The following is a 20,966-nucleotide window of genomic DNA, read 5'->3' as shown; positions in this document are numbered from 1 at the left end:
ACCCCACAACCTGCTTCCCATCCAGTGGAGATACACTACAGCTTGACCCATAGAAGACACGTTTCTGTTGTTCGCTGTAACATGTGGACAAATACAGTTGTGTTGTCATTATTCTAAAATATTAAGGTACAAATGGACCCACATTCGGGGACAGGAAGCTCAACCTGGGGATGCTTTCTACTTGGTAAACCTGTGTGCTCTCTCCAGCCAATCACCATCATCAATACAGAAATGAAGTGCTACGGAAACATTTAAACCAGCAGCAGGACAGTGGAAATCGGTGGTCTTAAACCTTTGAAATTTGAATTGAACATAATTCATTCATTTAATAAAACATCTGGATGTAAAGTATTGGGACTGGATCTGAGTTTCACTCCAATGTCAGGCCTGTCAGAGGAAACTGTTGCCCAATCCCATATCAGCGTAGGGGATGGTTCTCACTCTGACCAGCAGATGGAGACAAAACCTTAGGAACGGCACACGACTTCAGACCTTGACCATGAGTACCTACTAAGACTGATCGTCATTGACTGATACACCAGCTTGTGTGACTGATGTAGTGCAACAGATCACCTATTTGGCAGGAGAGGGAAAAAGAGTATTCACATGGGGTCATTTAGTAACTCTCTACCTCCCCCTCTCTCTTCTCCCTCCATCTCTCTCCCTCGCCTCCCCCTCTCCGAGTGAAGCATTGGCACCAATGAACCCATTGATGAACAGGCACAAGCTCCTCCAGCCAAGTCAAACAGCCTCCCAGTGCTTTAATCATGGCCTAAAAAGCCAACAACTTGGCCCACACTCTAACCCGATCCCACCTTGCCGCTACGTCCTCCCCCGCATCCCAACACTCCTACCCCCTAACCCACCCATCCCACCACCACCCCTACCCCCTATCCCCTGCACAGATGCTGCATTCAGAACCAAGTTCTGCTTCGCATAAGCACAACTCTCACTGGTTTCTCTGTGTCGTGTCCGTACACTCAGCGTTCTGGGACAGGAAAACAGTTATCCAGACACTCTCCATCACACACATACGATACACATACAACCCAGCTGAACTTCCTCCATTTGGTCCCCGATGGGCAAAACATCTTATCTCCTCTTCATGGGACCATTCTGGCCTTATTGGTATGATGTCATCAAAAAATATGCATGCAGGCAGCTCTGTGTTTTCACATAGGCCAGCCTACACTATTCGAAATGTTTTTGCTATCGATATTAAATGGTTATTTGGCTGCCCCCACAGGGGTACACTTTATATAACCATTTTTGGTTGCAGGTTGGACCCTTTGAGAGAACTCCACTTTTCACGAGTGCCTCGTTATGTGAATTCAAAGGATTCTAACCTGGAACCAAAAAGGGTCGTCTTAGCCGAATGAACTCTTTCGGGAACCCTTTTTTTTCGAAGAGTGTACTGAATACGACCTTTATCCTGGGAAACGAGTGCCATTATTTATTTGGCCTATTTTGTTAACATTAATTATTATAATGAGGTTATACATCCATTTTCAATCATCAGGAGATTATTGTGATGGCTAAACTACAACTTCAGGTTAGTCAATTATAGCTACTGATTGTGGCGGTCAAGCAGCCGAGGTGAGATACTGCGCAGCATCACTGCGGTGAAGCGAACCAGAGAAGAGGTGGTAGCGCTCAACCTCAGGATCCCTTTGCTTTTTGTCTGTCTGCCTATTTATCTGCGCAACAAACTCGCATCTCCGGGTAAACTGATTGACAGACAGCTTGCGAGGAGGAGTCGCCAACATCATCAGCATCATCACAGCGGCCTCTGCAGCGAAGGCGGAGGAGAGGAGACGAGAGAAAGAAGATAAGTTTTCTGACCTTTGTTTTGGTTTTGACCGCGGGGGAAAGCAGTAACTCGGAGATGCACCTGCTATTGTCCCTCGCGGTGCTGTGCCTCGGTGCGGCTGTGCCTCGGCAGGTGAACGGTGAGTGCATGGGGATACTGGCGAATGTAAACAAACAACGGTGTCGTCATCCCTCTTAAATGAAGGGGTGAATGTTAGTGCGTAGTTTTCTTATTAAGGAGTGAGGTGCGGCCGCAGATGCCGTTGATACTTTGAGGGAACTCGCGGAGGATATTCTCTAGAATAAATAACTGCGTGTATCTTAATACGCTCGTGTTGTTGTTTTGTTTAGTTTTTTTGTTGATGTGATGTAACTTAGCCTATCAAAGCCATATCTGAACTTAGTTGTTCAGAGAATTTCAAGTGGAAATTCTGCACGAAGATGTGTGTGTGTGTGTGATATGTAAATACAGTGTGTGATGCCTGTCCCCTTGGGGCTCTGTGTCTCTCTCATTGGGGTGTTGCTAAGAAGATCTGACAGCTACTCTCTCTCTCTCTCTCTCTCTCTCTCTCTCTCAGGGGATGAATGTGAACCTGTGTCATGTGAGGGCGATGCAGACTGTTTCACCCCCCAGTCAGAGGAGGCGCTACTCTTATGTAAGCACAGGAGGACTTTGGGATCAATAGTTCAAGTAATCAACTGTGTTAGCGCATGATTAGGGAACACATTATCACCACAACAAATTGATCTCTTTCTTTCTACAGCCACGCCAGACTGGGAGGAGCTGATTACAGCAGGTAAGAGAAGCCTGATCCCAAATAGCCTCTAGCCCCCGTGTCCCCTCACAGATCTCAAATGATTGGATAGGTGTAATCAAATCACTCCGTTTATGATTGATGGCCTGTTTGATCCTATGACACCTACATGAAGTGCACAACATCACTAAGCTTTATATTAATGCAACACAGCTAGCTACTGACAGTGACCACTGGTTCCTTCATCCAACAGTACAATGACCAACGATATGTTCTATTGCCTGTGATCTTCATCAAGACACCACTCTCTTCTCTGAGGTCCATTATAGGCTCTGTGTGTGTGTGTGTGTGTGTGTGTGTGTGTGTGTGTGTGTGTGTGTGTGTGTGTGTGTGGTGTTTTAGATAATCCCTCATTAGTTCATACTAGCTGCTGTAGTAACACCATAATGAGGGCAGGCTTTATTTTGTGATGTGCCTGTCATAGCTAATCACACACATACACACACATGTACGTGTCCATGGTTGTGTGAGCGTAGCCTGCTAACCTGATGGTGAGCCTCCCATAAGGCTAGCAGGGTAATATTAGCAGGTTTAATATAACTACTCTGACCCATATCCCTTTGCTTATCTTGGGACAGACAGTGAATATAAATAAATATGTTGTATTGTCAGATAGGTGCAGTGAAATGTGTTGTTTTACAGGGTCAGCCATAGTAGTAGTTTGCGCTCCTGCAGCAAATTAGGGTTAAGTGCCTTGCTCAAGGGCACATCGGCAGTTTTTTTGTTTGTTTTTACCTTCTCGTCTCGTGTGTTCGAACCAGCGACCTTTCGGTTACTTGCCCAACACTCTATGTTGTCTTTTACTTGTGCTTAGTGTAGAAAACCAATTGATCCCAATAGGTTTTTGTGTCCAGGTCCGTGCCAGCCCAACCCATGCCACCATGGGGGTGTGTGTGAGACCACTAATGCCCAACGAGGTGATGCCTTCCTGGGGTACCACTGTCACTGCTCCCCTGGCTACTCTGGAACCCACTGCCAACACAGTAAGATACATATGCACGCACACACACACATACACACACATAGGCACACACACACACTAACCCGGGGGGACAGCTTGTCTAACGACTGAGAGGGTCTCAGGCCTCCCGGCTGGAGGGAGTGGCTTAATCCGTCCATTCTTAATGAGGTCACTCAGTGGGAGTTATGCTGATGAAGTCATACACACATCCTCACGCTTTCATGGGTGTGATGAGTTATGACGGCTTTCACGTGGTGAACACGCACCCACCCACGCACGCACGCACACACACACGCACACACACACGCACACACACACACACACACACACACACACACACACACACAAACACACACACTCAACAATGTAGTACCACCCACATGAACAAATACTGCAGTTTACTATAGAATTCGGCAGTACTTACTATAGAATTCTGTAGTAAACTGTCGTGTACTGTAGAATACTGTACTAAACACTGTAATACCCCTCAATCATATGTAGTGCTTATTATAGAATGTTGTAGTATACTGAGGAATATTACTGTAAATACTACGGTATTATCCACTTTAGTAAATACTATTGTAATGTCCGCAAAAACACTACAGTCCCGGAAAAACACTACACTTTTTAAACTCTATTTAATTTGCAGATGCCTTGCCCATTCCCCTCCCCCATATCCCAATTTGTGCTACCCATAAGTGAGAAACCTACATGCCAAGTATAAACCATATTGTGTTCCCTACAGGCTATAGAAATGTGCAGAAACTATGAACTCTCTGGTCAGACCCTGGTCCGTCCTTCCTTCCTACCTACTGTACAGGTTATGGAAAATGTGCTCTTTTAGTATTTTTCCAGTAGGTTTTCACAAGGAGGAAATTCCAAAGATAATGAAACAAAAACACTAAAGTAAATATTTTAGTTATGTCTGAAAAAAACACAAGTAAATACTACAGTCATCTACAGTCTGCAAAAACATTACATGAAATACTTAAGTATACTACAATACTACAACATCTATTACTATAGGTGACCAATCGTTTCGATTCGGTCTCGTGTAGCAAGATTTTAAATTGTGTTTTTTACATTGGATAAAAGTAGAGACCTAGAAAATGGTATATCATACACTACAGTTGAGGAACAATGGGAAAGTAATTCTGCTTTGAAAGTTCCTAACCCCACTTTGGAGAAAATGGCCCTTGAATGTTTTGGTACACCTAGTGGAGAGGTTTTCTTTGTCTACACCCATTCAGCATTATTCACACCCTCTTAAGCCTTAGCCCCACCCATATCTTTTAAGGATTCACATGTGAGGCCATGTGCTAAATAGAGTGAGTACGGTAGTGTACTAAACAACCAAAGGTTTCAAGACTAAAGGCTGGTTTATACCATGTCTATCGACATGTCTGTAGACAGTTGTCGCACTGACATCCTGAACATTCTATTGTCGTCCGGCATCAAACTTGTCATTGTCGTTATGAACACAAAAACGACAGGCTGCATGACATCAGCAGCCTGGTGGTCCAAACTAGCATAACTGGTGTATTTTAACACCAATAAACCCATCCGTTTAAAAATAAATTCAGTATATGTCAATCTAGCAAACCAGGCAACTAAAATAAACTTTCTAAACAATGTTTTGGTTCGTTTCTAGCTTGTTAGCTAGCTAGCTAAAGTTAAGGCACTATATACTACAGTTTTCTTTTGCTACAGTATTTATACTATAGTTAACTGTTAATACTACAGTATACTAATGTGAATACTACAGTAAAGTCTGAAAAACACTACAGTGAACACTATACTATAGTATACTATAGCTTTTTTTATGTGGGCAATATGTGGGCAATACCAACAATGATATCTACTCTGTATGTGTGCACAGTGAGGTCACATACTCTTGTAGTTCTCCAGGGGGTCTTGTATATAAATACTAGGTGTTGTTCTTGGTGACAGACCCAAACAGACAGTGTAAAACTAGGTCAACTGATAAGATTAGTCCCAAGCGCCAAGTTAGGATCATATAATTGTACATGTGATAAATGTTCCACATTTCGAGGAATTTCCTCTGTACTAAATTAAAGCGAGTCATACCCATAGAGATCCTATGAAATTACTAGAGTGGATATGTCATATACCCTCAAAGTTCCAGAATGGGGTGAAAATGGCAGCCATATTGGTCAAGGAGAAATCCAAACCATTCAAATTGGAATGAATGGCAGTAGAGGCATAATCCTGATTTTACTTAAGCAGGAAAATAAAAGTAAGGCATATGATATATCACAAATTGTGTAATAGAATTATTGTTAACCTGAAATATTGTCATATCATTATAAATACAGTTTATATAAGTTTTATACAAACTGTCTGTATAAATAGCCTCTAAAATATATTTAAACTGACCCTAAATGTCTCAATTTTTGTTTTCTTGGAAAGCTGTGAGTGCAATTATATGTTACAATATCAGTACTTGTTGCATTTACAACTTGTCTAAATCCTATCATCAACTGATTTCAGACAATGTATGGCTGTGGATTAATTGCATTGTTTGAATGGAATGTTGGCATATTGGCAGTTAATTTGAAACATTTCTGTAATCATTCCTCTAAAATTGCCTGAGTAGCAAGCAAACAAACATACAGTGCAGACAAATTCTTCAAATATATATTTTTTACACAATATCTTATCACATCACTGTTGACCAACTTTTTGACCAAAATGGCTGACCTGCAGATCTTCCAACTCTCACGCATTGGCCGTGAGACACATTAGACCTTCTTCTCATGCTCACTCCACACCTCTTACGGTGCATTCGGAAAGTATTCAGACCCCTTGACTTTTTCCACATGTTGTTACTTTACAGCCTTAATCTAAAATTGATTAAATAAAAACTTTTCTTCATCAATCTACACACAATACCCCATAATGACAAAGCGAAAACAGGTTTTTAGAAATATTGTGCAAATGTATAGAAATAAAAAACAAAAAGACCTTTAAGTCAAGGGGTCTGAATACTTTCCGAATGCACTGTATATCTCACTCTGTGAAAAGTACTCTATTTGTTTATGTAATTAGTCCAGTGCTTTAACGTTTAAATTGAATTCATCGCTTTTGCGCTTGCAATTTAGCATCACTAACAGAACCTCAGTCCAGTTTTACCACAGCCCTGTGAACCGCGGCACACGATTGGTTTATTTATGTAAGGGATCGAGGGAATTGGACGCGCATTTTAAAGAAACGTCCTTCATAATTAGGAGGGGAGCCGAGTAGAGAAAGAACGTTCTCCGCTGAGTTTATAAAACTGTAAAAAGAGCAGCACGGAGGGGCTGTTTTAAATACAATGTTGTAAAAACAAAATGGTTGCTGTTACTCCCGTCCCTATTGTTGAATGCAACCTTTTGACACCACGTACTGAGGTCAATAATCCATACTTGCCTTAGTCTTCTCCTTTGGTGATTGGCGTTTAGGCTGCGGCAATGAAAAAGCAGCATACACACCTAAAGTATGTTTTAGCAGGGGAGTTTGGTAGGGTAACCTGATTTGTAACTCTGAAAATAACAGACTGTGAACCCAAAAGTGTACGTTTGATTGTAGAGGGGAACAATACATGTACAAATAATAATAATACAATAAGAAGAAGAACTGTGCTTGTCAGCAAGAACACGACTGTTATTCCCCAAACTTATTGTGTTATTCCTCTTCTTCACAATCTTGCCAGTGTAATCACATATTTGAAATCCGATATGCCTACTTGTGTTTTTGAAAATGCATAATATGAGGCTATGTTTTTTTTTGCAGTATTTCATGGAGGCTTTTGAATAAGTCATGCAAATAAGAATTGGATATTGAATGCTCCAGGCCTCAAATATAATTGTCGACATTTGAGTATTGTGCACGTGCTAGGCTAAGATAGTAGGGCGATTCACAACTTACAAACGCATCATATTTTGTCTATGTAGAGTCAGATGATTGCAAGGGTCTTCAACTGGTAGGCATAAACCACCTGAATATTGAGATATTCATTCGATTTTTCCTGAAGGTTTTGATAAATTAATTGTTATAATAAGAACATTTTCAAACACCCAGAACTTGGGAAACATAGATCATGGGGAGGCCAACCCTCCTGGAGGGCAAGCGCAATATTCTTCCAGCACTATTTTAAAGAGTTCACCCAAATTACAAAATGTTTGTGTCCTTACCTTGAAAACAATCTATGGACAAGGAGACTGCAATCGATGATTTGGTTACCCAGTGCCATCAACCTAATCTGGGACATGCTTAACACCCCAGCCGTCCTATAATCTAAGCTAGATGCCCTCAATCTCACACCAATTATCAATGAAACTACAGTACCAGGTACAACCCCAAAATCCGTAAACACGGGCACCCTCATAGATATCATCCTGACCAACCTGCCCTCTAAATATACCTCTGCTGTTTTCAACCAAGATCTCAGTGATCACTGCCTCATTACCTGCGTCCGTTAAGGGTCTGCTGTCAAACAACCACCCCTCATCACTGTCAAACGCTCCCTAAAACACTTTAGCGAGCAGGCCTTTCTAATCGACCTGGCCGGGTATCCTGGAAGGATATTGGCCTCATTCCATCAGTAGAGGAAACCTGGTTATTCTTTAAAAGTGCTTTCCTCACCATCTTAAATAAGCATGCCCCATTCAAAAAAATGTAGAACCAGGAACAAATATAGCCCTTGGTTCACTCCAGACCTGACTGCCCTTGACCAGCACAAAAACATCCTGTGGCATACTGTATTAGCATTGAATAGCCCCCGTGAAATGCAAGAGTTAGGAACCAATATACACAGGCAGTTAGGAAAGCAAAGGCTAGCTTTTTCAAACAGAAATTTGCATCCTGTAGCACAAACTCCAAAAAGTTCTGCGACACTGTAAAGTCTATGGAGAATAAGAGCACCTCCTCCCAGCTGCCGGACTGCACTGAGACTAGGAAACACTGTCACCACAGATAAATCCACTACAATTGAGAATTTCAATAAGCATTTTTCTACGGCTGGCCATGCTTTCCACCTGGCTACCCCTACCCCGGTCAACAGCCTTGCACCTCCCACAGCAACTTGCCCAAGCCTCCCCATTTCTCCTTCACCCAAATCCAGGTAGCTGATGTTCTGAAAGAGTTGTAAAATCTGGACCCCTACAATCTGGAACCTCTCTTTCTAAAATTATCCCCCGCAAATGTTGCAACCCCTATTACTAGCCTGTTCAACCTCTCTTTCATACCATCTGAGATCCCCAAAGATTGGAAAGCTGCCGCGGTCATCCCCCTCTTCAAAGGGGGAGACACTCTAGACCCAAACTGTTACAGACCTATATTTATCCTACCCTGCCTTTCTAAGGTCTTCGAAAGCCATTTCGAATCCCACAGGACCTTCTCCGCTATGCAATCTGGTTTCCGAGTTGGTCATGGGTGCACCTCAGCCACACTCAAGGTCCTAAACGATATCATAACCGCCATCGATAAAAGACAATACTGTGCAGCCGTATTCATCGACCTGGCCAAGGCTTTTGACTCTGTCAATCACCACATTCTTATCGGCAGACTCAACAGCCTTGGTTTCTCAAACGACTGCCTCGCCTGGTTCACCAACTGCTTCTCTGATAGAGTTCAGTGTGTTAAATCGGAGGGCCTGTTGTCCGGACCTCTGGCAGTCTCTATAGGGATGCCACAGGGTTCAATTCTTGGGCCGACTCTTTTCTCTGTATACATCAATGATGTCGATCTTGCTGCGGGTGATTCTCTGATCCACCTCTATGCAGACAACACCATTCTGTATACTTCTGGCCCTTCTTTGGACACTGTGTTAACTAACCTCCAAACAAGCTTCAATGCCATACAACTCTCCGTGGCCTCCAACTTAGTAAAACTAAATGCATGCTCTTCAACCGATCACTGCCCGCACCTCCCCGCACTTAGAATATGTGGACAACTACAAATACCTAGGTGTCTGGTTAGACTATAAACTCTCCTTCCAGACTCACATTAAGCATCTCCAATCCAAAATTAAATCTATAATCGGCTTCCTATTTCGCAACAAAGCATCCTTCACTCATGCTGCCAAACATACCCTTGTAAAACTGACTATCCTACCGATTCGTGACTTTGGCGATGTCGTTTACAAAATAGCCTCCAACACTCTACTCAGCAAATTGGATGCAGTCTATCACATTGCCATCCATTTTGTCACCAAGACCCATATATTACCCACCACTGCATCCTGTATGCTCTCGTTGGCTGGCCCTCGCTTCATATTCGTCGCCAAACCCACTGGCTCCAGGTCATCTATAAGTCTTTGCTAGGTAAAAGCCCCGCCTTATCTCAGCTCACTGGTCACCATAGCAGCACCCACCCATAGCACGTGCTCCCGCAGGTATATTTCACTGGTCACCCCCAAAGCTAATTCCTCCTTTGGCCGCCTTTCCTTCCAGTTCTCTGCTGCCAATGACTGGAACAAATTGCAAAAATCACTGAAATTGGAGACTCATGTCTCCCTCTCTAACTTTAAGCATCAGCTGTCAGAGCAGCTCACAGATCATTGCACCTATACATAGCCCATCTGTAAATAGCCCATCCAACTACCTCATCCCGATATTGTTATTTTTTTCTCCTTTGCACCCCAGTATCTCTACTTGCACATGCGTCTTCTGCACATCTATCACTCCAGTGTTTAATTATTAAATTGTAATTACTTCGCCACTACGGCCTATTTATTGCCTTACCGCACTAATCTTACCACATTTGCACACACTGGATATAGATTTTTTTCTATTGTATTATTGACTGTACGTTTGTTTATTCTATGTGTAACTCTGTGTGTTTGTTTGTGTCGCACTGCTTTGCTTTATCTTGGCCAGGTCGCAGTTGTAAAGGAGAACTTGTTCTCAACTGGCCTCCCTGGTTAAATAAAGGTGAAATAAAAGCAAATAGAAAAACATTAATATTACTATTTCCTTTGCAGAGTCTTGTTGTAGTGGTGACACTCCCCGACACTCTGCATCCAACTTTCACTTGAGTACCGGGATCAATCCCTGCTTCCAACCTTCCCACTGTTTCTCTCCCCATCTCCTTTTATTGCTGTCTGAATTAAGTGTCAAACCACCTGAAAAAATATTAGCATACTTTCATTTCATCCGCCCAAAATCTCGAAGTAACAAAGTCATTTTGAGTGTTCATTTCATGTTCGAAGCATCCGGAAAACACTTGGCCTGTGGTAAGATTTTTTATTCTCCACCTTGGTTATAGACCTAACTACAGCCATGTCAAAAATACATAGAAATAAGGAGATTAGATTTGAAAGCAGTAAAGTTTTCCGACCCCCCGTCTAGGGGTTGTGGCAGGGGGCAATGAAATTATCATAACAAATCTCACTCCAAGCTGCCTTCAAAAGTTGGCAGTCCTGTTCCTGTATGAAACATTCCCATTTTTACATTAAGTATCTGTATGCAACCTGATAGTCCCATCAATGTATGAAACAGTTCTTCCCTGGTCTGTGTCTGTGTTTGTGTTTCAGATGTGAATGAGTGTGAGAGTGGGCCGTGCAGGAACGGAGGTGTGTGTACAGACCGGGAGGCCAACTACACGTGTGTGTGTCCTGGAGAATACACTGGCAGGACCTGCCAGCACAGTGAGTGTGGACTTGTGTAACTGTTTACTTGCGAGTCATCAGAGGACAAATATTTTAAGAGGTCTTGATGTCCAACGCTTACACGAACACACAATTGAATTAGGTAGGTATTGGTGTCATATGCTCTCTTGCTGTTTTCCCTTTTAGTGCGCTTCTGTGTGTGTGTGTGTGTGTGTGTGTGTGTGACCTATTTATTTAAGCTATTTAAGCACTCTGTACTGTCCTGGTGTAGCATCATTAAAAATCAAATCAAATTGTATTTGTCACATACACTTGTTAGGGCAGATGTTATTGCGGGTGTAGCGAAATGCTTGTGTTTCTAGTTCCAACAGTGCAGTAATATCTAACCATACACACAATCTAAAGTAAAGGAATGGAATTAAGAATATATAAATATTTTGATGAGCAATTTCAGAGCAGCATACAGTACTAATTGTACTTACAGTGCCTTGCAAAAGTATTCGGCCCCCTTGAACTTTGCGACCTTTTGCCACATTTCAGGCTTCAAACATAAAGATATAAACTGTATTTTTTTGTGAAGAATCAACAACAAGTGGGACACAATCATGAAGTGGAACGACATTTATTGGATATTTCAAACTTTTTTAACATATCAAAAACTGAAAAATTGGGCGTGCAAAATTATTCAGCCCCTTTACTTTCAGTGCAGCAAACTCTCTCCAGAAGTTCAGTGAGGATCTCTGAATGATCCAATGTTGACCTAAATGACTAATGATGATAAATACAATCCACCTGTGTGTAATCAAGTCTCCGTATAAATGCACCTGCACTGTGATAGTCTCAGAGGTCCTTTAAAAGCGCAGAGAGCATCATGAAGAACAAGGAACACACCAGGCAGATCCGAGATACTGTTGTGAAGAAGTTTAAAGCCGGATTTGGATACAAAAAGATTTCCCAAGCTTTAAACATCCCAAGGAGCACTGTGCAAGCAATAATATTGAAATGGAAGGAGTATCAGACCACTGCAAATCTACCAAGACCTGGCCGTCCCTCTAAACTTTCAGCTCATACAAGGAGAAGACTGATCAGAGATGCAGCCAAGAGGCCCATGATTACTCTGGATGAACTGCAGAGATCTACAGCTGAGGTGGGAGACTCTGTCCATAGGACAACAATCAGTCGTATATTGCACAAATCTGGCCTTTATGGAAGAGTGGCAAGAAGAAAGCCATTTCTTAAAGATATCCATAAAAAGTGTTGTTTAAAGTTTGCCACAAGCCACCTGGGAGACACACCAAACATGTGGAAGAAGGTGCTCTGGTCAGATGAAACCAAAATTGAACTTTTTGGCAACAATGCAAAACGTTATGTTTGGCGTAAAAGCAACACAGCTCATCACACACTATACCCACTGTCAAACATGGTGGTGGCAGCATCATGGTTTGGGCCTGCTTTTCTTCAGCAGGGACAGGGAAGATGGTTAAAATTGATGGGAAGATGGATGGAGCCAAATACAGGACTATTCTGGAAGAAAACCTGATGGAGTCTGCAAAAGACCTGAGACTGGGACGGAGATTTGTCTTCCAACAAGACAATGATCCAAAACATAAAGCAAAATCTTCAATGGAATGGTTCAAAAATAAACATATCCAGGTGTTAGAATGGCCAAGTCAAAGTCCAGACCTGAATCCAATCGAGAATCTGTGGAAAGAACTGAAAACTGCTGTTCACAAATGCTCTCCATCCAACCTCACTGAGCTCGAGCTGTTTTGCAAGGAGGAATGGGAAAAAATGTCAGTCTCTCGATGTGCAAAACTGATAGAGACATACCCCAAGCGACTTACAGCTGTAATCGCAGCAAAAGGTGGCGCTACAAAGTATTAACTTAAGGGTGCTGAATAATTTTGCACGCCCAATTTTTCAGTTTTTGATTTGTTAAAAAAGTTTGAAATATCCAATAAATGTTGTTCCACTTCATGATTGTGTCCCACTTGTTGTTGATTCTTCACAAAAAAATACAGTTTTATATCTTTATGTCTGAAGCCTGAAATGTGGCAAAAGGTCGCAAAGTTCAAGGGGGCCGAATACTTTCGCAAGGCACTGTATCATTATCTCTCTCTCTCTCTCTCTCTCTCTCTCTCTCTCTCTCTCTCTCTCTCTCTCTCTATGTCTCTCCTCTTTCTTCCTTGTGTGTCTGTGTACCTGCTGTCCCTCTACTCTGTAGAGTGTTCAGGTCCTCTGGGCATGGAGGGTGGTATCATCACCAAGGGGCAGCTGTCCTCCTCCTCTGTTCAGCGGGGCATGTTTGGTTTGCAGCACTGGAGCCCTGACCTGGCCCGGCTCCACCGCAGGGGCATGGTTAATGCCTGGAGCCCTGCACTCAGCGACCGCTGGCCCTGGATACAGGTAGCACACGCTCACACACTCCGGCTGTCCGCTAGATAGATGTAGCCAGTGCCATTCCACCATGGCCAAACTCTAGTTGTTTCTGACCCCCTTATGTCTGTGTCCAGGTGAACCTGCGGCAGCAGATGCGTGTGACGGGGCTGATTACCCAGGGTGCTCGGCGGCTGGGCAGCTCAGAGTATGTGAAGTCCTATAAGATCGCCCACAGCGACGACGCTAGGACCTGGAGCATGTTGAAAACCAGAGGAGACACACAGGACATGGTGATGCGTGTGTGTGTGTGTGTGTGTGTGTGTGTGTGTGTGTGTGTGTGTGTGTGTGTGTGTGTGTGAGAGTGAGAGTGAAAATACATTTGCGCAGGTGCGCCTAAATCAGCCTGATGTTTTTGACTGATAAAACCTGATGTTTTCCTCTAGATATTCCACGGTAACTCAGACAGCAGTTCTCTCATGGCCAACACCTTCTCTTCACCAATTGAAGCACAGTACATACGGGTTTACCCTCAAGTTTGCTGGGGCCATTGTATGCTGCGCATGGAGCTGATGGGCTGCGAGCTCACAGGTCAGTGACGTCATCATCTGTAGACATGATGCTTTATAAACTTGATTTGGCACCCTGCTCATAATGCCTTCATTACAGTGTTGTAAAGCTTCATGATGCATGTCAAATGTCTCAAAAGCAGTCATACATGGTTATAAAGTAAATATTTAATGACAATGTTTTGACACACAGTACCAGTCAAAAGTTTGGACACACTAACTAGTTCTAGTTTTTTAAATTTAAATTGGACTATTTTCTACATTGTAGAATACTATGAAATAACACATATGGAATCATGTAGTAACCAAAAAAGTGTTAAACAAATCAAATTCTATTTTACATTTTAGATTCATCAAAGTAGCCACCCTTTTCCATGATGACAGCTTTGAACACTCTTGGTATTCTCTCAACCAGCTTCATGAAGAATGCTTTTCCAACAGTCTTGACGGAGTTCCCACATATGCTGAGCACTTGTTGATTGCTTTTCCTTTACTCTGCGGTCCAACTAATTTCAAACCATCTCAATTGGGTTGAGTTTGGGTGATTGTGGAGGCCAGGTCCTCTGATGCCGCACTCCATCACTCTCTCTCTCTTGGTCAAATAGCCCTTACACAGCCTGGAGGTGTGTTGGGTCATTGTCCTGTTGAAAAACAAATGATAGTCCCACTAAGCGCAAGCCAGACTGGATGGCGTATCGCTGCAAAATGCTGTGGTAGCCATGCTGGTTAAATGTGCCTTGAATTCTAAATGAATCACGGACAGTGTCACCAGCAAAGCACCCCCACATCATCACACCTCCTCCTCCATGCTTCACGGTGGGAACCACACATGCAGAGATCATCCGTTCACCTACTTTGCATCTCACAAGACATGGCGGTTGGAACCAAAAATCTCAAATTTTGACTCATCAGGCCAAAGGACAGATTTCCACTAGTCTAATGTCCATTGCTCGTGTTTCTTGGCCCGAGCAAGTCTCTTCTTCTTATTGGTGTCCTTTGGTAGTGGTTTCTTTGCAGCAATTCGACCATGAAGGCCTGATTCACGCAGTCTCCTCTGAACAGTTGATGTTGAGATGTGTCTGTTACTTGAACTCTGTGTAGCCTTTATTTGGGCTGCAATTTCTAAGGCTGGTAACTCTGGATCTTCCTTTGCTGTAACGGTCCTCATGAGAGCCAGTTTCATCATAGTGCTTGATGGTTTTTGAGACTGCACTTGAAGAAACTTAAAAAGTTATTGAAATGTTCCAGATTGACTGACCTTCATGTCTTAAAGTAATGATGGACTGTCATTTCTCTCTCATTTGCTTATTTGATCTGTTCTTTCCATAATATGAACTTGGTCTTTTCCCAAATAGGGCTATCTTCTGTATACCACCACTTTCTTGTCACAACACTGATTGGCTCAAACGCATTAAATTAACTTTTAACAAGGCACACCATAATTGAAATGCATTCCAGGTGACTACCTCATGAAGCTGGTTGAGAGAATGCCAAGTGTGTGCAAAGCTGTCATCAAATTTGTTTGTTTAACACTTTTTTGGTTCCCACATGATTCCATATGTGTTATTTCATAGTTTTGATGTCTTCACTATTATTCTACAATGTAGAAAATAGTAAAAAATAAAGAAAACCCCTTGAATGAGTAGGTGTGTCCAAACGTTTGACTGGTACTGTATATTTTCAAGATATACAGTACCAGATATACAGCTTTGTTATTGAGATTATCTGACACAACCATTATGATGCTGTCAGTAAAGTGATTATGATGCTGTCAGTAAAGTGATTATACACTTACTGTACCATAGGCAAATATTTTTGGACCTAGTCTACTTCCTGTATATTAGGGATTTTTCTGTGTTTCTGTTTCTGGTCTCCCAGGCTGTTCAGAGCCTCTGGGTCTAAAGGGGGGTCAGGTGCAGGACTCCCAGCTGACCTCGTCCTCTGTGTACCGGACCCTGGGCATGGGTCTGCTGGCCTGGACCCCGAACAGAGCCAGACTGGACAACCAGGCCAAGGTCAACGCATGGACCGCAGCCACCAATGACCAAAACCAGTGGATACAGGTATGGAGAGGGGGGGGTGGGGTGGGGGGGGGGGTAGGGGAGATGGAGGGGGAGGAGTCAGAGAAAGACAAAAACAGAGTGGAGTATGCATTTTAATGAATGGATAATTAAATCATTCTCCCTCTCTCCCTCTCTACTTCCCCTCTCTCCCTCTCTACTTCCTCTCTACTTTCCCTCTCCCTCTCTCAGGTAGACCTGTTGGTTCCTACTAAGGTAACAGGTGTAGTGACTCAGGGAGCTAAGGACTTTGGCCGAGTCCAGTTTGTGCGCTCCTACAAACTAGCCTACAGCAACGATGGACTGAGGTGGACGACATACCAGGACGAAACACAACACAAGGACAAGGTCAACACACATGATCATATTGATTGACTGTTTGATTGATTTGTTGATTGATTGAGACAGAATGACATGACATACATGACAGAGGGACAGAAAGAAAGAGAAGGAGACAGAGAGTGAGGGACGGTGATGGTTCAGTTATTGGTGTTCCAGTTGTATCTGTGGTTGTCTTGTTGGCAGTGTGTCTGACGGTATCCGTGGTTGTCTTGGGTGACAGGTGTTCCAGGGGAACGTTGAAAATGACACCCACAGGAAGAACTCTGTCCAGCCGCCCATATATGGTCGTTTCCTCCGCCTCATCCCCTGGTCCTGGTACGGACGCATCACACTGAGGATGGAGCTACTGGGCTGCACAGAGGACGACTGACCATCTCTCCCTCTCTCCCTCCGTCTCTCTCTCTCTCTCCCTCTCTCTTCTCCTTCCATCTCTTTCTCTCTCACCTAGCTCTCTCTTCTCCCTCCGGCCTCTTTCTCTCTCACCTAGCTCTCTCTTCTCCCTCCGGCCTCTTTCTCTCTCACCTAGCTCTCTCTTCTCCCTCCGTCTCTTTCTCTCTCACCTAGCTCTCTCTTCTCCCTCCGTCTCTTTCTCTCTCACCTAGCTCTCTCTTTCCCCTCTGTCGCTCTTTCCCTGTCCTGCTTCTGTTTCTCTCCCCTTTCTCCATCTCTCCATCTCCCATCTCTCTCGCTCTTCTCCCTTCTTCCATCTCGCTCTCTCACTTGACCTCTTCTCCACCCCCCCCCCCCCCCTCTTTCTCTCTTGTTGGAAATAGCAGTGTGGACAACGGTCATAAGAGACACCGGGAAAGAAAATGGGACGTAGAGGTCACAATAGGTGACTGGTTTACCTTGTGTTATTTATTTCTTGGATTATAAGGTACTGTACTTCTGCTCTTTGATGTTTTTGCTATATCGTACTCCTGTGTGATATCATTTCCAACAGTAGTGTAGTGCCAAAACAATACAGGGTTAACGTCTCCATGGCCAGCCTTTGACTGTTCCCTCCCACCGTTTCTGACGGCGAAACAGCCCTCTCGAAGCACAAAGCTCCCCTAAATAACCATAACAGTTGAACGGCGTTTTACAGACATTGTAACAGGGAAGTTACAACGTTATTCACACTACATTGCGAGGAATAAGGTATTTTAATGCTGTTGAAGAGATAGAAAATGTCGCCCAAAGTGTGCTATCTACTGTACAATAACCTCTGATATGGTATTCGTTGATACTGGTTGAACACAATATTGATGGTTGTAACATAATTCTTTAGCTGATATGGTGCAACAAGCCACTTTCTGTGTAGTAAAACAAGTGACATAATACCTGTGTTTCTCTCCTTATCTGTTTGGGTATCCAATCAAAAGGTGTTTGCAATCAAGTCATCGGAATGGTCTAAAGCTTTTTGCGCTCACCTTGCTAAGGACAGGAGAGTTTGATGCAGCTATCTAAATGTATCTAACCCTAACCGTAACCCTAGCTTCATGCCCACATCCCGGTTCAACCCTAACCCTAGACTCAACCACAACCCTAACCCTAACCGTAGGGCAAGCTTATTAGCAGCAATAAAAGTTCATTGCCAAAATAGGGCTTAAATGTCAATACAGTGACAACAAATTACATGGAAAGGGGAAGGCAATTCACTCGAGCAGGGGCGGTCTGGGACCAGAAATCGTCTCTGGTATTTCTAACATACCAGCCCATCATTTTTCCTTGAGGGACCCACAATGGCCAATTTTTTTCCAAGAGTCCCCCACACAGCCTATTTTCCCATCAGCACCCAATATTAGCCAGATAATGAGAATTTTGTGAAGAAAAAAAAAAAGTTAGGCTAAAATTGGACCAGCCATCTGGCATTTGTCCAAAATGCCAGATGGTCAGTCCGCCCCTGAACTCGAGCAGGTACAAACTGTTGTACACAACACAAGAATATTAGGTGGAAAATAGAATGGTCTGCCGGCTGATGCTTTTTTGCGTCAGGTGACTGGCTCACATTAGGCCTGACTACAGTCAGTAAAGCCACGAGGGGGAGCACAGCACCATCTGCAAAACAGACAGATTTTTCCACAATGTGTTTTTTTTCAAATTCAACTGCAAACACTACAATAAACAAATGCTTTACTCTCCAATTCATTACTGTATCAATGTTAAAATGAAATGCATTTTGATTAATGAATTATACAAACAGAGTGACTCCTTGGTCAAATAGTAAAACTCCCACATTGCTCTTACATTGTGAGATAAATAACGAATGATTCTATCTAACTTCTCCGATCCCTTCACAACAGTGTTGTCTCGTGTCATCTCTAACGTCTTCGTCAGGCAATGGTGTGCGAGATTACATCTGCCCAAACATTCCTCAATTTTCCATCAGTTCTCCCTGTCTTCTTCCTCTCTCTCCCTCTCTCTGTATATGTGAGCTTCTCTCTATCCTTCTCTTTCACCAGCCTATCCTTCTCCTCCATCTGTCTGTCTGTTGAACTCCCTCAGCATCTTTGTCTGTTAGATCATGACGTTCCTCTGTATCTCCGGTAGAACTATCTTCGTCAGGTTTCTCTCTGCTTCATGATCTCCTCAATCTCATGCCTGTGTCTCCCCTCCATCTCTCTCCTTTCATCCTCTTCAAATCTCTCCAGCTCTCTTTCTATCCCTTTCCTCCTATCAGACTCCTCCTACAGCTCCCCTCTTCTTCTCCTCGTCCCTCTCTTCTTTCAACTGTCTCTCTGGTTCAGTTATTCGTTCTCTGAGTGTTCTGATATCTCCCTTGAGCTTCTGCAATACTCCCCCTTTCATATGAGAGTCCTGCAGCTCCTCCAGGCCCGCCACAGGAGTCACTAGTGCACGATGAGTCAAGGATATCCCTGCCGGCCAAACCCTCCCTAACCCAGAATCTCTGGTGGCACAGCTAGCACTGCGATGCAGTGCCTTAGACCACTGCGCCACCTGGGAGGCCCTCATGTACTTAATGTTGAGGTCCTGGTACCCACTCCCATACTTCGCTACAAGCTAATGGAGGTCCTGACTCCCTGCTTGGAGAAACTCCTCAATGCTCAAGGCTTTCAGCATGGGTGAATAGAATCCCAATGTGTTCCCAACAACCCTCGCCAAACATCTCCTCTATTCTCTCCAGCATCCCTCTCTCCTTCCCTTGAAGGGCTGCACTGGTACAGCCATTAGGAAGGAGTGGGGTCCCGTGACAGAAAGATGGACACAGAGACCCACATCCTGTCTCATTTCCTCTAGAGAGAGTCCAGGGCAGAAGCAGTATGTAGTGTCTACCAGCACCAGCGGTCTCTCTAACCCAGAGTCTTTAGTTTACTGTAGATCTGAATGTCATGAAGTTTCTGTGGATAACCTTGCCTGTGGCTGACAAGGGGAAGTATATTTAGCAGATTGAATTCTCCTGAAATGAAAAAACTCTGAGATATTCATAGTTGTTCTGCACCGTTCTCCACTGGGCATATTTTTCTGAGCTGTAAAGATTTAACAGTACAGTGCGTACCAGAATTAGCTTCTCTTATCTCTTTGGACCCATTCACATTTAAATTAGTGAAATTGCCTTGATGGCAGAAATAGTCTCAATGCTTTTCCATCCCCTGACAAATAAATTCATGTAGCTGACTGGTGGTATCCTACGGTCTGAGAAGAGAGTACCATTACCACCTGCTGGTCAATGTTGGGAATAGCAGTGAATTCACAAAAACCTGAAAGTCAGACATACAGTACCATACTGGTGGGCTCAACTTGCATGCACTGATGATGGCCTCATTCCACAGGAGAGATGGTACAGGGACAAGGGCCGGCCAGTGTTTGTTGTTGTTCTAATAGAGGGTGCAGGTATGTTGACTGGTTTGTAGAGTCTGCCATTTCCTGTACGCATAGACACAGACACACACCATCCCTGGATTGAAAACCAACAGTTCACCCTGGGACGATGCACAGAGCCCACTTGTACTGCCTGCCTGCCCAGCTGGGTTAGGGTGAGGGGGTTGGGGTTGGGCTGGGCCTGGCTAGGGGGTAAAGTTAGGGGGCAGGGAGTAAAGGTTGAGTTTGGGTTAGGGAGTGCAGGGAAGAGGGCTGGGAATAGCGGAGGCTAGGGGGTTGAGTTACGGGGTAGGTTTGGGTGAGAGGGTGCAGGAGAGCAGTATTTAATTGGGGGGCTTCATTTTAAAGATACATCCAGCAACTCTGGTCCCAGTCACGACTGAGAGACTAGGACAGGCAGAGAGCTGAGAGAGATCCAAGTACTGTGTTTATAGTTTGCCACCCTGTAGTTGTATCTTGTTTTGAACTGGTGTACACAGGGGTGTCATGCCAATAGGGGGCACATGCCCCCTCAGATTTGTCTTGTTCTAAAAAAGTATTATAATAATAATAATTTTAATAAACCTCATAACTAGCTACCAAGAAGCCATCACAGCGCAGGAA

The 20,966-nt window shown here is 43.7% G+C and overlaps 1 protein-coding gene across 1 annotated transcript; it reads left to right on the top strand.

Annotated features, from left to right (window-relative positions):
* Positions 1 to 1,160: 1,160 nt before the first annotated feature.
* edil3b (EGF-like repeats and discoidin I-like domains 3b) lies at positions 1,161 to 17,863 on the top strand. Its single transcript, XM_036968092.2, has 11 exons — positions 1,161 to 1,949; positions 2,388 to 2,465; positions 2,574 to 2,606; positions 3,479 to 3,607; positions 11,120 to 11,233; positions 13,419 to 13,600; positions 13,708 to 13,863; positions 14,017 to 14,161; positions 16,018 to 16,202; positions 16,392 to 16,547; positions 16,762 to 17,863. The coding sequence occupies exons 1-11, from the start codon at positions 1,886 to 1,888 to the stop codon at positions 16,909 to 16,911; spliced, it is 1,392 nt and encodes a 463-aa protein (XP_036823987.2). The 5' UTR covers positions 1,161 to 1,885; the 3' UTR covers positions 16,912 to 17,863.
* The last annotated feature ends 3,103 nt before the right edge of the window (positions 17,864 to 20,966 follow it).

Source organism: Oncorhynchus mykiss, chromosome 29 (assembly GCF_057628025.1).
Source record: "Oncorhynchus mykiss isolate SJ-2025 chromosome 29, ASM5762802v1, whole genome shotgun sequence".
Taxonomy (NCBI): Eukaryota; Metazoa; Chordata; class Actinopteri; order Salmoniformes; family Salmonidae; genus Oncorhynchus; species Oncorhynchus mykiss.
This window is presented reverse-complemented; position numbering and strand designations above follow the sequence as displayed.

Bases quoted from the DNA above. Each gene is read 5' to 3' on its own strand.
- edil3b (XM_036968092.2), top strand. From the start codon at position 1,886: ATGCACCTGCTATTGTCCCTCGCGGTGCTGTGCCTCGGTGCGGCTGTG. The intron at 13,601-13,707 runs GTAGCACACGCT...GTCTGTGTCCAG, and splicing joins ACCGCTGGCCCTGGATACAG to GTGAACCTGCGGCAGCAGAT. The intron at 16,548-16,761 runs GTCAACACACAT...CTTGGGTGACAG, and splicing joins AAACACAACACAAGGACAAG to GTGTTCCAGGGGAACGTTGA.